The following is a 17207-nucleotide window of genomic DNA, read 5'->3' as shown; positions in this document are numbered from 1 at the left end:
GCAGTACGTCCAACCGGCCTCACAATCGCAGAACACATGTAACCACCACACCAAGCCCAGGACCTCCACATCCGGCTTCTTCACCTGCGGGATCGTCTGAAATCAGCCATCCGGACAGTTGATGAAACTGTGGGTTTGCATAAGCGAAGAATTTCTGCACAAACAGTCAGAAACTTTCTCAGGGAAGCTCATCTGCGTGCTCGTCGTCCTCACCAGGGTCTTGACCTGACTGCAGTTCAGCGTTGTAACTGACTTCAGTGGGCAAAGGCTCACCTTCGATGGTCACTGGCACGCTGGAGAAGTGGGTTCTTCACAGATGAATACCGGTTTCAACTGTACCGGAAAGATAGCAGACTGATGTTTGTTGATGTCAACGTTGTGAACAGAGTGCCCCATGTTGGAGGTGGGGTTATGGTATGGGAAAGCTCAAGCTATGGACAACGAGCACAATTGCATTTTATCGATGGCAATTTGAATACACAGAGATACGGTGACGAGATCCTGAGGCCCATTGTCGTAACATTCATCACCCGCCATCACCTCATGTTACAGCATAATAATGCACGGCCCCATGTCGTAAGGATCTGTATACAATTCCTAGAAGCTGAAAATGTCCTAGTTTTTCCATGGCCTGCATACTCACCATACATGTCACCCATTGAGCATGTTTGAGATGCACACGACAGTGTATTACAGTCTGCGCCAATATCCAGCAACTTTGCACAGCCATTGAAGAGGAGTGGGACAACATTCCACAGGCCACAATCAACAGCCTGATCAACTCTACGTGAAGGAGATGTGTCATGCGGCATGAGGCAAATGGTGGTCACACCAGATACTGACTTGTTTTCTGATCCACCCCACTACTTTAAAAAAAAAGGTTTTTGTGACCAACAGATGCATATCTGTGTTCCCAGTCATGTGAAATCCATAGATTAGGGCCCTTATGAATTAATTTCAATTGACTGATTTCCTGATATGAACTGTAACTCAGTAAAATCTTTTAAATGTTTGCATGTTGTGTTTATATTGTGGGCACAGAATTAAACGGAACACTATTACATTGTGTCTCTATGGCTGTGTGTAACCCACATTGTGGCCTCACATACCTAAACTGTATCACTATCCACTTTGGATTGAAGTAAATGACCATATCAAATTAAATATCAAGCCATAACACTAATCTAAATGTGAAAGAACAATCGGAACAGATGCTTTCAGAAAGACATGGAAAAACCATGTCATTTTTGGAGCAAATCAAATAGCCTCCCTGAAACCCTTTTGGCTGCCATTTTGAATTTATGTGAATTTTCATTAGGCTCCTTGCATAATTGGCTACAGCCCTGGTGTGTTGGAGGGGATATGATGGATTTGATTGTAAGCCTTTCAGAGTGGATTAGCCTTTGCTATCATCTGCCACAGAGAGAGATAGGAGACTGAGTCAGTACAGGTCTGATTTTGGTTCAACAGCCACAGAGAGAGACAGGAGACTGAGTCAGTGCAGGTCTGAGTTTGGTTCAACAGCCACAGAGAGAGACAGGAGACTGAGTCAGTCCAGGTCTAAGTTTGGTTCATCTGTAACAGAGAGAGAAGCCAGTCAGTCAGTACAGGTCTGAGTTTCACTTAGCCATAGAGTGTCACGCCCTGGTCTTAGTATTTTGTGTTTTCTTTAATTATTTGTTCAGGCCAGGGTGTGACATGGGGTTATTGTATTTTCGTATTGGGGTTTGTAGTATTTGGGATCGCGGCTGAGTAGGGGTGTTGTATAGGCTTGGCTGCCTAAGGCGGTTCTCAATCAGAGTCAGGTGATTCTTGTTGTCTCTGATAGGGAACCGTATTTAGGTAGCCTGTGTTTCACTGTGTATTTTCGTGGGTGATTGTTCCTGTCTCTGTGTCGTGTTCACCAGATAGGCTGTAATAGGTTTCACGTTCCGTTTGTTGTTTTTGTATTTATTCGTTATTTCATGTATCGTTCCGTTTTCCTTCATTAAAGATCATGAGTAACAACCACGCTGCATTTCGGTCCGACTCTCTTTCAACAAACGAAGAACGCCGTTACATAGAGGAAGTTCTGATCCATTGTGGAATATGAAAAGTATTGTACTCTGCTTGTAAAAGTCTAGAATATAGGGACCAGTAGGATAAAAGAAAAAACCTGTACAACTGTACACCTTTTAATAATTAAACAAATAATAATCTAGTTAGATGTGATTATTTTAAGAAGAGTCACTGTATATACAAAGACCAGTAAACTAGAACTAACAGACTGTAAGTAGTACAGAAGAACTACACAACTACATTAGACATTAATATATTACTACTGTATTACAATATTAAACATTAGTGCTCTATTGACTGTATGTTTAAAGGATACAAGGCTGCTCGGCCTGTATTAAGGGCTTGTGGTCACATGACATGCAGGTGAGCTTGGCGTCGGCGATGACGAACACCAGGTTTGTCTTCCACAGCTTCTCAGCATGGAACATCCTGGATCGAGACAGAAACAAGACACAGAGGAGATGCCATGAGACATGGCATTGGGAAAGACAGGGTACTACAATACTAGGGTTGAAAAATTCCTGAAACTTTCCCTAATGTTCACATGTTTTCCAGAAATCCCGGTTGGAAGATTCCCGGAATCTAATTATATTTCAAGTGAAACACCCGTATGTTCCAATGAAAACATAATTGTCTGAAATGGGTTGAGTTGAGTCGACCTACCAAACATAAGCTGCATCCAACCTTGAAGGGTCGGTGTGAGGGCAACACTGTCTGCTTATATATGGTCCAAGCTCTAGTCCTAAATTACACCGGCCTCAGACCATAGCAGACCATAGCGGAAACACAGGCCGGCAGTTTTGAGTTTAGACAAAAATTGACCTTCTTTATGGTGGTTGTTAACTGGCGACGTATACGAAGCTAATGCACAGCAACACAGTGCGGCAGGCACCCCATTAGACAGCACGAGGGAGCCTTAAAACAGCAAACGCACCGCCAAGATTGTGGTCTGCCTTGCAGCATACTGACTCTACCTCACCTTTAAGGCATGTGGAGTTTACTACATCCTCGGCCCAGGGAACTCCACTTTGTCATTAGAGTGACAGATTTATTTGGTTGAGTGCAATTGCACTGGCAGCACTAGCAGACCACTAGCAGACCACTGGCAGCACTAGCAGACCACTAGCAGCACTAGCATAATTAGCAGACCACTAGCAGCACTAGCAGACCACTAGCAGACCACTAGCAGTACTAGCAGACTACTAGCAGCACTAGCAGCACTAGCAGCACTAGCAGACCACTAGCAGCACTAGCAGACCACTAGCAGACCACTGGCAGCACAAGCAGACCACTAGCAGCACTAGCAGACCACTAGCAGACCACTGGCAGCACTAGCAGACCACTAGCAGCACTAGCAGACCACTAGCAGCACTAGCAGACCACTAGCAGCATGAGCAGCACTAGCAGCACTAGCAGACCACTAGCAGCACTAGCAGACCACTAGCAGCACTAGCAGACCACTAGCAGCACTAGCAGACCACTAGCAGACCACTAGCAGCAGCACTAGCAGCACTAGCAGACCACTAGCAGACCACTAGCAGCACTAGCAGACCACGAGCAGACCACAAGCAGAGCACACCAAGACTATATAACAAGGGTACTTTAGAATGAAATCGCACATAACCTGTGTGAAGAAGTTGTTTGTAGTCTCAGTGATTTAGCTATGTGGTGGGGTGGAGGGAATGAAGGTGCTTGTATTCAATTGAAGGTCTCTGATTCCCAAGATTCTTTGTGTCCAACATTAAACCCACTGTGCCTTCCAGCCTGGCCAAAAGTAGTGTACTACCACATTGCCATTTCAGATGTATACACAGTCATTAAAACCAATTGTATGGCAGCACCATCTTTAGATAGGATCCTATGCCCTATTATTGGAACTAAACTGTCAGAGGTAATATGGGTCAAGCACATTCCACTGTCTTGAATCTGCACAGCTGGTTTAGAGCAGGCCTGATAGCAATTAGCCAGTGCCTTTTCCCCACTGAGCCACATAGAATAATGTCTTCTATTGAGGTAGAGTTGTACTTGGCTCTTGGTGGGTTCATATATAATAAGTGTGGCGAGCAATGATCCCTCTAATTTCTTTCGGCACTGAGCAAATTTCAGGTCTGCAGAGCGCAAACTTTCTGTGCAACATCTGGTGTGTGTTTATTGTGAACACTGAGGCTGAACTCACTTTAAGTTACAGTTTTAACAGTGGCCAAGTAGGCTACTGTGGCTATTTGATCATAATGTAGGCCTATCAGAGTGGTCTACCATCAAAAACAATGGAGAAAATGCATCCCATAACATTTTAACATGGAAATAGCTGTTATATCATTCAGCCTACAGTAGCAGCCAATGTGTGGTGTTTAATTTAGGTCTACATTCCATGAGACTTTTGGAAAAAAACACGCAGTACTTGACATTAACCAGTTTATCCACTTCCCCTTCATACAAGGTGACTGAAAATGTATTGTTTGATGCAAGAAACCACTTAACAAAATAAAATGATTTTTTATTCCCATACCATTATTACAGAGAATCAGACAAATGATGCTTTGATCTCAAAACAAGCGCATCTCCTCCCAACCTCTCATGCTGTAAACACAGTCCAGCTGAAAGTGAACGGCACAGATCCATATATGGCAAAGGTCTATTTGCATATGTCTGATTCTACTGCAGTTCTGATTGGTTATGCCGCACTGTAGAATAGAGTGTGGACCTGAGTCGTGCCTGTCACTGCAATAGAATCGTACTCCAACACGCTCTTCCTACAAGAAAATCTCTTGCATAATTCGTTTTGTTTCGGTATGTTGCATTAAAAGTGGGTAATATTGTATTGATTTGATCACAATTCCCACATTAAAGGGACATTTTGATAGTATTAACTAAAGGAGAGAACTAGAATGTTGAGTGAAGTTCCATCTTGTGCTCTGTGTGGCAGTCCCAGAGGATTGTTGACGATGTTTTACCAAGATTATGTTCAGTTGGGTACGCAATACCAAAACGTTTTGCAATGGAAAATGGAATTCTATGTTGTTATTGGACAAGTTAAAGTAGTGCCTAACCATTTAAAAAAAATCTCCCTACTGCAAATGAGTGTGTAAAATAGGTTGCAGTGAATGACAGCTCTCACCTGGAGCAGTTTTCACAGTCTAGTGTTCCTCTGAAGGACTTTTCCTCGTTGTCATAGAAGTATTGAGTCTGCTCCGTGATACAGCTCTCCTTGGACATGTCAGGTATTTCGTCATCAGTGTCTGCTGTGGAACACACAGCACGCACACACAAACACAGCACACACGCGCACAACACACACGCACACAAACAAACAGATTGTCAAGGATCCAGCAAGGTAGGGGTTATGTCCATAGAACACACCGTGTACATTCTCAAGTTCTGAGAAGACAAATTACTGTTCAGTTGCTCTGGTAGCCAAAACATACAGAAATCCATCTACATTTGAACAATGTTATTTCTCAATTAGTATTCCTGGCATAGCTCATCATTGCTTGATGAATAACTTGCTATGCTCTGAGAAAACCGTCATTGCTTTCATAACGACAGCGCCAATAATTTTATTAATGAGGGCCCATCATGCTAAATAGAAAAGGGCATTTTATTAACACGTGATTTTTTATGAGATCATACTTAACAACCTAATTTTAAGAAATGTTTTAGAAGAGTTGGAAATCTCACCTGCGTGCAGGAAATTAGGGAATGCTATGCTAACCAATAATTGCTGTAGTATCGACCTGTAGGGAATCAAAGTACACAAATGAATACCTCTTGACAGAACATCCAACAAATCTTCTGTCTGTGACAGGAAAAATACTCACATATTGTATCATCACAACCCACATTTCTTACAGATTTTCATTCAGATGGCGAGTTTATTGGCTTTTAGCGAAAGAACCGCAAATGTCATAATCAAAAGGCCTTTGTGTGGAAAAGTATGACAATGTGTTAGCCTCCCTGTAAACAAATCTAATTTTATTGGACATATTGTAAGACACACAGTGAGTGAAATCAGGACAGAAGACGGGCTAGTGTAAACAAAGTGCTCTGGGACCTGTAGAATGCTTACACAGATGGCCCACAGACTGCCTCTGTATCTTTACATCTGCACTGGGAACAGTGTTAAAGAACCAAGAGTTGGGTCTCACCAGGCTGCTGCTGATGCTAACCATCCAACGTTCAAAATGTCTGCTATGGTGGGCTGCAAGGGACAAAAAGGTTGGGTATTACAAAACACATTACAAAAACATATTTTCACATGGTGAAGCCCAAGCGTAACTTCAGGTAATCGAAATAACTCCCAATAACTAAACATTCCATGTAAAACAGCACATTTTAAACTTGGGCTTATACCTTTTCTAAACATCCTGATTGTGCCGGCAAAGCGAGTCTCGAGCCGAGGCATTTGCCAAGTGTGCGGACACTGACTCAGACAAGCCAGACAAGATTTTGGAAGGGAATTAGCACAGAGCCCACCACAACAGATGCTCGTGTGAATCTACAAAGTGAAAAGGAACAACAAGTAGGTTCCGGTTTGACTGAAAGAACAGCCATGTTGTTTTGATTATGATTAGCATGCAATGCTCTGGTCTAGTGACTCAGGCCTGTGTCCTTTCTTTCCAGGTTGATAGAGTTTGGTCATCAAGGGGAGCTAACTAACCATGTTAAAAGTCATATCAAATTACAATCAAAAGCTATTATCTACATCTTTGATCTACTTTTGTTGTCAAAATCTATTTGTCAGTAACAATGAAAATGTAGATCAAAGTCTACAAAGATTCTGTATGTTAATTAACAAATGTATGATAAAAATCTAGACCCAACATTGACCTAAATAATTCTGTAAATGACTTAAAGTGATCACTCCAAAAGTGTGTCAGAAGACTACAGACCACAAACGTTGTTGGTTGTGTAGATCCAGCTTTAGATGTGCTATCTTAATTGTATCAATATTTTGTTGCAGATAATTTTCCATTGCAAATTAGGTAGGTTTAAAAAGGCCTCTAAAGTTTGTAATTTCTCCTTCAAAATGTCAGACTTGATATGTCCTAACAAAAAATGTATCAACCACTACAAAAATGTGCATGAACTTTAATCCACATTTCCTGTTGCTGCAGGATTAACAAATAAACTCTCCTTCCAGACACACATTAAGCATCTCCAATCCAAAATTAAATCTAAAATCGTTGTCCTATTTCGCAACAAAGCATCCTTCACTCATGCTGCCAAACATACCCTCGTAAAACTGACCTTCCTACTGATCCTCGACTTCGGCGATGTCATTTACAAAATAGACTCCAACACTCTACTCAACAAATTGGATGCAGTCTATCACAGTGCCATCCGTTTTGTCACCAAAGCCCCATATACTACCCACCACTGCGACCTGTTCCCTCTCGTTGGCTGGCCCTCGCTTCATACTCGTCACCAAACCCACTGGCTTCAGGTCATCTACAAGTCTCTCAGCTCCCTGGTCACCATAGCAGCACCCACCCATAGCACGCGCCCCAGCAGGTATATCTCACTGGTCATCCCCAAAGCCAATTCTTCCTTTGGCCTACTTTCCTCCCAGTTGTCTGCTGCCAATGACTTGAACTAACTGCAAAAATCACTGAAGCTGGAGACTCATATCTCCCTCACTAGCTTAATAGCACCAGCTGTCAGAGCAGCTCACAGATCACTGCACCTGTACATAGCCCATGTGTAAATAGTCCATCCAACTACCTCATCCCCATACTGTATTTATTCATTTATCTTGCTCCTTTGCACTCTAGTATCTCTACTTGCACATTCATCTTCTGCACATCTACCATTCCCGTGTTTAATTGCTATATTGTAATTACTTCACCACCATGGCATATATTTTGCCTTACCTCCCTTATCCTACCTCATTTGCACATACTGTATATAGACTTTGTATTATTGACTGTATGTTTGTTTATTCCATGTGTAACTCTGTGTTGTTGTATGTGTCGAACTGCTTAGCTTTATCTTGGCCAGGTCACAGTTGTTCTCAACTAGCCTACCTGGTTAATTAAATAAAGGTGAATCCTGTTAAGGAAGTAGAGAATTCAGGCAGCTTTTCGCAGCTTTTTGTTAAAAATCGCGCAACATTTCAGCGCCCTGCTATTCATGCCAGGAATATAGTATATGCATATGATTAGTATGTGTGGATAGAAAACACTCAGACGTTTCTAAAACTGTTTAAATCACGGCTGTGGCTTTAACAGAACGTGCGTTTCATCGAAAAGTGCAGGGAAATCTGTTTACTGAAAATGGAAAAATATATCCTTCTGCGACTTCAAGGAATTGTTCAAAGTGAACCGAATTAAATAAGGCCGAGGTTACACTGCCTACAGCTTCCACACGTTGTCTAGAGTCTTGTCATTTGATTCGCAATTGATTCTTGGTCTAACCGGTTCAAGGGAACTCCTTCCCTCCGGTCTCTCCGGACAAGTTTTATACACGGACAGCAAAAGAAATTACATCGCCTCCTGATGAATTTATTCGCTTATTAACGTGTACTAATACCTAAAGTTGCATCGTCGACTTTTTGAATTAAAAAAAATGACGTTACGTTATGAAACGCTATTTTTTTCCGTTTATCACACAGTATTCTTAGATCGATATCTAGGCTATATATGGAACGATTTAATCGAAAAAAGACCCTAAATGATGTTTATGGGACATCTAGGAGTGCCAAGAAAGAAGCTCGTCAAAGGTAATGAATGTTTTATATTTTATTTCAGCGTTTTGGTTTGCGACGGCTAACGCAAAATCTGTCGTGTTAGGTGACGTTGCAGTATTTTGAGGGTGCATGGTATCAGATAATAGCTTCTCATGCTTTTGCCGAAAAGCATTTTACAAATCTGACTTGGTGGATAGATTCACAACGAGTGTAGCTTTAATTCAGTATATTGTATGTCAATTTTAATGAAAGTTTGAGTTTTATCAAAAACTATACGTGGCGCACTTGAAATTTCCACTGATTTCCACTGATTGATGTTCCCACAGCGGGAGCACTTCCCTAACAAGATAAAAAAATACCTGATTTTTTTCCTGCTGCAAGAAACTGTCCAAATGAAGATACATGTGTATATACCTTAAATTAGAGTGCCTCAAACCAATGGGAAAGATGAGCAAAAATAGCCAGATCTACACAACAAATGGCTTTAAACATGGAATCAAGATAAAAAAATGGCTTTAAACATGATTTTTTTAGCCTGCTGCAAGAAACTGTCCAAATGAAGATACATGACTGTATATAAAAGCCTTAAATTAGATTATTATTATATATTATTATTATTATATTATATTATTATATTATTATTATTTATATTATTATATTATTATTTATTATTATTATTATTATATATATTACTTATCACCTCATCATAGCCAATGGGAAAGATGAGCAAAAATAGCCAGATCTACACAACAAATGGCTTTAAACATGGACTTATCACCTCATCAAATAGCCAGATCTACACAACAAATGGCTTTAAACATGGACTTATCACCTTATCAAATAACCAGATCTACACAACAAATGGCTTGAGATCACCTTGATCTTAGACTACGTTTGACATCTAAAAACATCTGACAAGTTTTGATTTTAGAGTGAACCATCACTTTAAACTACTGTTGTTATTCAAAATGTTCAATACCCCTTTAAGATCCCATCTTACAACGGCTTCAAAATAGTCTTAGCGCCACCTAACACTCAGTCTACTCCAAGTGTTACCCAAAGACATTACTCTGACTAATCCATTATTTTCAGGAGGCCTTTGACTGCTCAAACGGCTCTTACTCATTATCCCGCATTTCCCCTGGTGTCCGTCTAATCTGTATTTATGGTTATTTATGGTCCTCTGGTGACGGTGTGTGTGTATATGTGTATGTGTGTGTGTCTCTGGCTTATGTAACTCACCACGTAGACTGAGCGCAGGCCCGCCGCGGACCCCTTACTCTCCCTCTTGGGGTCGCAGACCGACTGGTAGTCGTATGTCTTGTTGAGCGTGAACAGAGACATGTTGACCAGGTTGACCATGAGGATAGGGTCGATCATCCCGAAGAACTGGCCGATCTGTAGGGGGGGGGTGTGCAAGCGCATTGCACATGTAAGATCCAATGGACGCAGAACAGACACTTATGCACATGAACACACACAGATTGACGCAGATACATTGGTCGTACACACACACAACACACACACACATCTACGACCACCTGTGAGTTCCCAGTGCCCATATAAACATTTATAATAACATTTATGAAAATAAATACAAATAAAAACAGATAAGTGCAGTGAAATGTGTTGTTCTAAAGGGCCGGCCATAGTAGTACGGCACACCTGGAGAAATTAGGGTTAAGTGCCTTGTTCAAGGGCACATCGACAGGTTTTTCACCTTATTGATTCAGGTATTTGAACCAGCCACCTTTCGTTTACTGGCCCAAAGCTCTAACCACTAGGCTACCTGCCACTCTTTATAATTGACGAATATACACTGAGTGTACAAAACATTAAGAGCAACTTCCTAATATTGAATTGCACCTCCTTTTGCCCTCAGAACAGCCTCAATTTGTCGGGGCATGGACTATAAGGTGCCGAATGCGTTCCACAGGGATGCTGGCCCACTTTGACGCCAATGCTTCCCACAGTTGTGTCGAGTGGGCTGGATGTCCTTTGTGTGTTGGACCATCGTTGATACACACGGGACACTCAAATCGGTGCGTCTGGCACCTACTACCATTCCCCATTCAAAGGCACTTAAATATTTTGACTTGCCCATTCACCCTCTGAATGGCACACATTTAACCTGTTTCCTCCCCTTCATCTACACTGATTGAAGTGGATTTAACAGGTGACATCATTAAGGGATCATAGCTTTCAACTGGATTGACCTGGTCAGTCTATGTCATGTTTTGTACACTCAGAGTATACTCAGGTGATTTGAGTAAAAATCCTGTCCAGGACTGACCAGTCCAGAAATGACCCCCTCTGATAGGCTTGTGTGGCTCACCATTTCAAAAAGGATTTCCTTTGCATTTTTTGTTGTTGATAGGTTTAAAAACCCAAACGCTTTAATCTTGGTGAAGTCATCTCAGCTCTCATGAGCACTCGGACACACACACACATTTTTAAAACACACGCACACATGAATGTGCTCTCACACACACACACACACACACACACACACACACACACACACACACACACACACACACACACACACACACACACACACACACACACACACACACACACACACACACACACACACACACACACACACACACACACACACACACACGCACACGCACACGCACACGCACACGCACACGCACACGCACACGCACACTCCCGCACATGTACTCCCACGCACGCACACAATCACACACAATCAGTAAATCACCCCTGGCTCACCCAGCTAATATGTAGCAGTGGGTTTCAGTTGAATCAAATTAACACAGTATACCAGGAAGCCTAAATGAACATGGAGGAAGTGGTCATGGCACGTCTAGACACCCCTTCGGTGTGATAGCACCTTATGTGTGTGTGCGTGTGTATGTGCGTACGTCAGAGCAAGCATACATGATAGTGTGTGAGTTTGTGTGTGTGTGTGTGTGTGTCTGCTAGAACAAAAAAAATGCCCTCCTCTTCCGCTATGCAAGGTCGCGGTGAGCAACCCCAAAATCACACCACTCCCCTCATTTTGGACCCTGAAACTCCAAGATTCTGAGAAAGAGTTGGTTATGGCTCACCACGTCTGTCATAAGGAAATATAAATCAATGCTTCTATAAAAACCTGTCTCCCCTTTCCCTGTAGAAAAACACAAATAATGAATTAACAGTCACAGATCTGTCGGCTGGGACCCGCCAGGACCCCCTGGAGAGGGAGAGCCGTACCTCCTGTAGGAAACATGATTTAGGGTCGAGCGGCCTTCTCCAAACAAGGAACCCTAGTTTTTTAGTGCTCCTGCCAAACATCTAAAGGGGACTGATTTATCCAGCGCACACCCTGATTGGGGCCTGCAGCCTGAAAAACATTTATTCAAGTGGTAGGGTGAGGGGCCCACACTGGGTGGAGTGTGTGTGTGTGTGTGTGTGTGTGTGTGTGTGTGTGTGTGTGTGTGTGTGTGTGTGTGTGTGTGTGTGTGTGTGTGTGTGTGTGTGTGTGTGTGTGTGTGTATGGTGAAGTTAGGTTCAGATAGGGTTTGAGTGGGTTGAAGTGCACATGGGGTTAGGTTGTATAAGGTTGGAACATGTTGGGTAAACTTAGTCGGGATCAGGTTGATTTGAGTTGGGCCAGTGTTGACTATGGGTTGAGTACGGCTGAACAAGGTAATATCAATGGAATAAGAGACGGATGAGAGTGACTCACCTGACCGATGTATTCATCCCGATTGGCCATGACTAGGAATCCCCCATCATCCAGGATGACACAGTCCACATGCTGGAATCATATAGAGATAATGGGATAAACCATCAGGGGAGGTAGAATTGGATAATTCTCAATCACTATTTGCATGCTTAATCTTAATTCAATAGTTGTATTTGTCTTAAAATTCTATCGCCAATCAAATAATCATATTTAATATAACTGTATAATCAATCAAATGATCTTACCTCATCATTCCTCTGACAACCACAGATCTCGTCCTTACACTGTAGAGAAAAGAAACTGTTTTCATTTCAGACACAAAGAGTTAATTAAGAGTCATGAAATAATGTCAATCTACTTACGTTCATCTTCAGAGTTGCATTGATGAAGTTGGTCATCCAGGTATTGATGTCCAGTTTCACTCCCACAACTGCAATCAACCACACAACCACCACAACATTACAGTTCCATTATGGTGAGAACTAAACAACATTACAGTTCCATTATGATGTGAACTAAACAACATTACAGTTCCATTATGGTGAGAACTAAACAACATTACAGTTCCATTATGATGTGAACTAAACAACCACCACAACATTACAGTTCCATTATGGTGTGAACTAAACAACCACCACAACATTACAGTTCCATTATGGTGTGAACTAAACAACCACCACAACATTACAGTTCCATTATGGTGTGAACTAAACAACCACCACAACATTACAGTTCCATTATGGTGTGAACTAAACAACCACCACAACATTACAGTTCCATTATGGTGTGAACTAAACAACCACCACAACATTACAGTTCCATTATGATGTGAACTAAACAACCACCACAACATTACAGTTCCTAAACATCCACCACAACATTACAGTTCCATTATGGTGTGAACTAAACAACCACCACAACATTACAGTTCCATTATGGTGTGAACTAAACAACCACCACAACATTACAGTTCCATTATGGTGTGAACTAAACATCCACCACAACATTACAGTTCCATTATGGTGTGAACTAAACAACCACCACAACATTACAGTTCCATTATGGTGTGAACTAAACAACCACCACAACATTACAGTTCCATTATGGTGTGAACTAAACAACCACCACAACATTACAGTTCCATTATGGTGTGAACTAAACAACCACCACAACATTACAGTTCCATTATGGTGTGAACTAAACAACCACCACAACATTAAAACAAACCACCACAACATTACAGTTCCATTATGGTGTGAACTAAACAACCACCACAACATTACAGTTCCATTATGGTGTGAACTAAACAACCACCACAACATTACAGTTCCATTATGGTGTGAACTAAACAACCACCACAACATTACAGTTCCATTATGGTGTGAACTAAACAACCACCACAACATTACAGTTCCATTATGTGTGAACAGTTCCATTATGGTGTGAACAACCACCACAACATTACAGTTCCATTATGGTGTGAACTAAACAACCACCACAACATTACAGTTCCATTATGGTGTGAACTAAACAACCACCACAACATTACAGTTCCATTATGGTGTGAACTAAACAACCACCACAACATTACAGTTCCATTATGGTGTGAACAAACAACCACCACAACATTACAGTTCCATTATGGTGTGAACTAAACAACCACCACAACATTACAGTTCCATTATGGTGTGAACTAAACAACCACCACAACATTACAGTTCCATTATGGTGAGAACTAAACAACATTACAGTTCCATTATGATGTGAACTAAACAACCACCACAACATTACAGTTCCATTATGGTGTGAACTAAACAACCACCACAACATTACAGTTCCATTATGGTGTGAACTAAACAACCACCACAACATTACAGTTCCATTATGGTGTGAACTAAACAACCACCACAACATTACAGTTCCATTATGGTGTGAACTAAACAACCACCACAACATTACAGTTCCATTATGGTGTGAACTAAACAACCACCACAACATTACAGTTCCATTATGGTGTGAACTTACAGTTCCATAAACAACACCACAACATTACAGTTCCTAAACAACCACCACAACATTACAGTTCCATTATGGTGTGAACTAAACAACCACCACAACATTACAGTTCCATTATGGTGTGAACTAAACAACCACCACAACATTACAGTTCCATTATGGTGTGAACTAAACAACCACCACAACATTACAGTTCCATTATGGTGTGAACTAAACAACCACCACAACATTACAGTTCCATTATGGTGTGAACTAAACAACCACCACAACATTACAGTTCCATTATGGTGTGAACTAAACAACCACCACAACATTACAGTTCCTAAACAACCACCACAACATTACAGTTCCTAAACAACCACCACAACATTACAGTTCCTAAACAACCACCACAACATTACAGTTCCATTATGGTGTGAACTAAACAACCACCACAACATTACAGTTCCATTATGGTGTGAACTAAACAACCACCACAACATTACAGTTCCATTATGGTGTGAACTAAACAACCACCACAACATTACAGTTCCATTATGGTGTGAACTAAACAACCACCACAACATTACAGTTCCATTATGGTGTGAACTAAACAACCACCACAACATTACAGTTCCATTATGGTGTGAACTAAACAACCACCACAACATTACAGTTCCATTATGGTGTGAACTAAACAACCACCACAACATTACAGTTCCATTATGGTGTGAACTAAACAACCACCACAACATTACAGTTCCATTATGGTGTGAACTAAACAACCACCACAACATTACAGTTCCATTATGGTGTCTAAACAACCACCACAACATTACAGTTCCATTATGGTGTGAACTAAACAACCACCACAACATTACAGTTCCATTATGGTGTGAACTAAACAACCACCACAACATTACAGTTCCAAACAACCACCACAACATTACAGTTATGGTGTGAACTAAACAACCACCACAACATTACAGTTCCATTATGGTGTGAACTAAACAACCACCACAACATTACAGTTCCATTATGGTGTGAACTAAACAACCACCACAACATTACAGTTCCATTATGGTGAACTAAACAACCACCACAACATTACAGTTCCATTACAGTTCCATGAACTAAACAACCACCACAACATTACAGTTCCATTATGGTGTGAACTAAACAACCACCACAACATTACAGTTCCATTATGGTGTGAACTAAACAACCACCACAACATTACAGTTCCATTATGGTGTGAACTAAACAACCACCACAACATTACAGTTCCATTATGGTGTGAACTAAACAACCACCACAACATTACAGTTCCATTATGGTGTGAACTAAACAACCACCACAACATTACAGTTCCATTATGGTTCTAAACAACCACCACAACATTACAGTTCCATTATGGTGTGAACTAAACAACCACCACAACATTACAGTTCCATTAAACAAACAACACAACATTACAGTTCCATTATGGTGTGAACTAAACAACCACCACAACATTACAGTTCCATTATGGTGTGAACTAAACAACCACCACAACATTACAGTTCCATTATGGTGTGAACAAACAACCACCACAACATTACAGTTCCATTATGGTGTGAACTAAACAACCACCACAACATTACAGTTCCATTATGGTGTGAACTAAACAACCACCACAACATTACAGTTCCATTATGGTGTGAACTAAACAACCACCACAACATTACAGTTCCATTATGGTGTGAACAACCAACAACATTACAGTTCCATTACCACAAACATTACAGTTCCATTATGGTGTGAACTAAACAACCACCACAACATTACAGTTCCATTATGGTGTGAACTAAACAACCACCACAACATTACAGTTCCATTATGGTGTGAACTAAACAACCACCACAACATTACAGTTCCATTATGGTGTGAACTAAACAACCACCACAACATTACAGTTCCATTATGGTGTGAACTAAACAACCACCACAACATTACAGTTCCATTATGGTGTGAACTAAACAACCACCACAACATTACAGTTCCATTATGGTGAACTAAACAACCACAACATTACAGTTCCAACTAAACAACCACCACAACATTACAGTTCCATAAACAAACCACCACAAACATTACAGTTCCATTATGGTGTAACTAAACAAACAACCACCACAACATTACATTACAGTTCCTAAACAACCACCACAACATTACAGTTCCATTATGGTGTGAACTAAACAACCACCACAACATTACAGTTCCATTATTAACTAAACAACCACAACATTACAGTTCCATTAAACAAACACCACAACATTACAGTTCCATTATGGTGTGAACTAAACAACCACCACAACATTACAGTTCCATTATGGTGTGAACTAAACAACCACCACAACATTACAGTTCCATTATGGTGTGAACTAAACAACCACCACAACATTACAGTTCCATTATGGTGTGAACTAAACAACCACCACAACATTACAGTTCCATTATGGTGTGAACTAAACAACCACCACAACATTACAGTTCCAACCACCACAACATTACAGTTATGGTGTGAACTAAACAACCACCACAACATTACAGTTCCATTAAACTAAACAACCACCACAACATTACAGTTCCATTATGGTGTGAACTAAACAACCACCACAACATTACAGTTCCATTATGGTGAGAACTAAACAACATTACAGTTCCATTATGGTGTGAACTAAACAACCACCACAACATTACAGTTCCATTATGGTGTGAACTAAACAACCA

General features: G+C 41.0%; 1 protein-coding gene across 4 annotated transcripts in view; it reads right to left on the bottom strand.

The window, feature by feature from the left end:
- The window catches only part of LOC124016976 (voltage-dependent calcium channel subunit alpha-2/delta-1-like), a 143411-nt gene that overhangs the window by 7407 nt on the left and 118797 nt on the right, over window positions 1-17207 (bottom strand). For 3 of the 4 annotated variants that reach the window (XM_046332307.1, XM_046332309.1, XM_046332310.1), the window contains 8 exons: window positions 12803-12870; window positions 12686-12724; window positions 12441-12512; window positions 9986-10141; window positions 6204-6256; window positions 5737-5792; window positions 5177-5300; window positions 2375-2487 (listed from right to left, as the gene is read on the bottom strand). In XM_046332307.1, the coding sequence (XP_046188263.1) occupies window positions 2375-2487; window positions 5177-5300; window positions 5737-5792; window positions 6204-6256; window positions 9986-10141; window positions 12441-12512; window positions 12686-12724; window positions 12803-12870 (681 nt within the window). The remainder of the gene's footprint in view (window positions 1-2374; window positions 2488-5176; window positions 5301-5736; window positions 5793-6203; window positions 6257-9985; window positions 10142-12440; window positions 12513-12685; window positions 12725-12802; window positions 12871-17207) is intronic. The other variant, XM_046332308.1, reaches the window with a different exon arrangement.

Source organism: Oncorhynchus gorbuscha, unplaced genomic scaffold, assembly GCF_021184085.1.
Source record: "Oncorhynchus gorbuscha isolate QuinsamMale2020 ecotype Even-year unplaced genomic scaffold, OgorEven_v1.0 Un_scaffold_134:::fragment_2:::debris, whole genome shotgun sequence".
NCBI classification, from domain to species: domain Eukaryota; kingdom Metazoa; phylum Chordata; class Actinopteri; order Salmoniformes; family Salmonidae; genus Oncorhynchus; species Oncorhynchus gorbuscha.
This window is presented reverse-complemented; position numbering and strand designations above follow the sequence as displayed.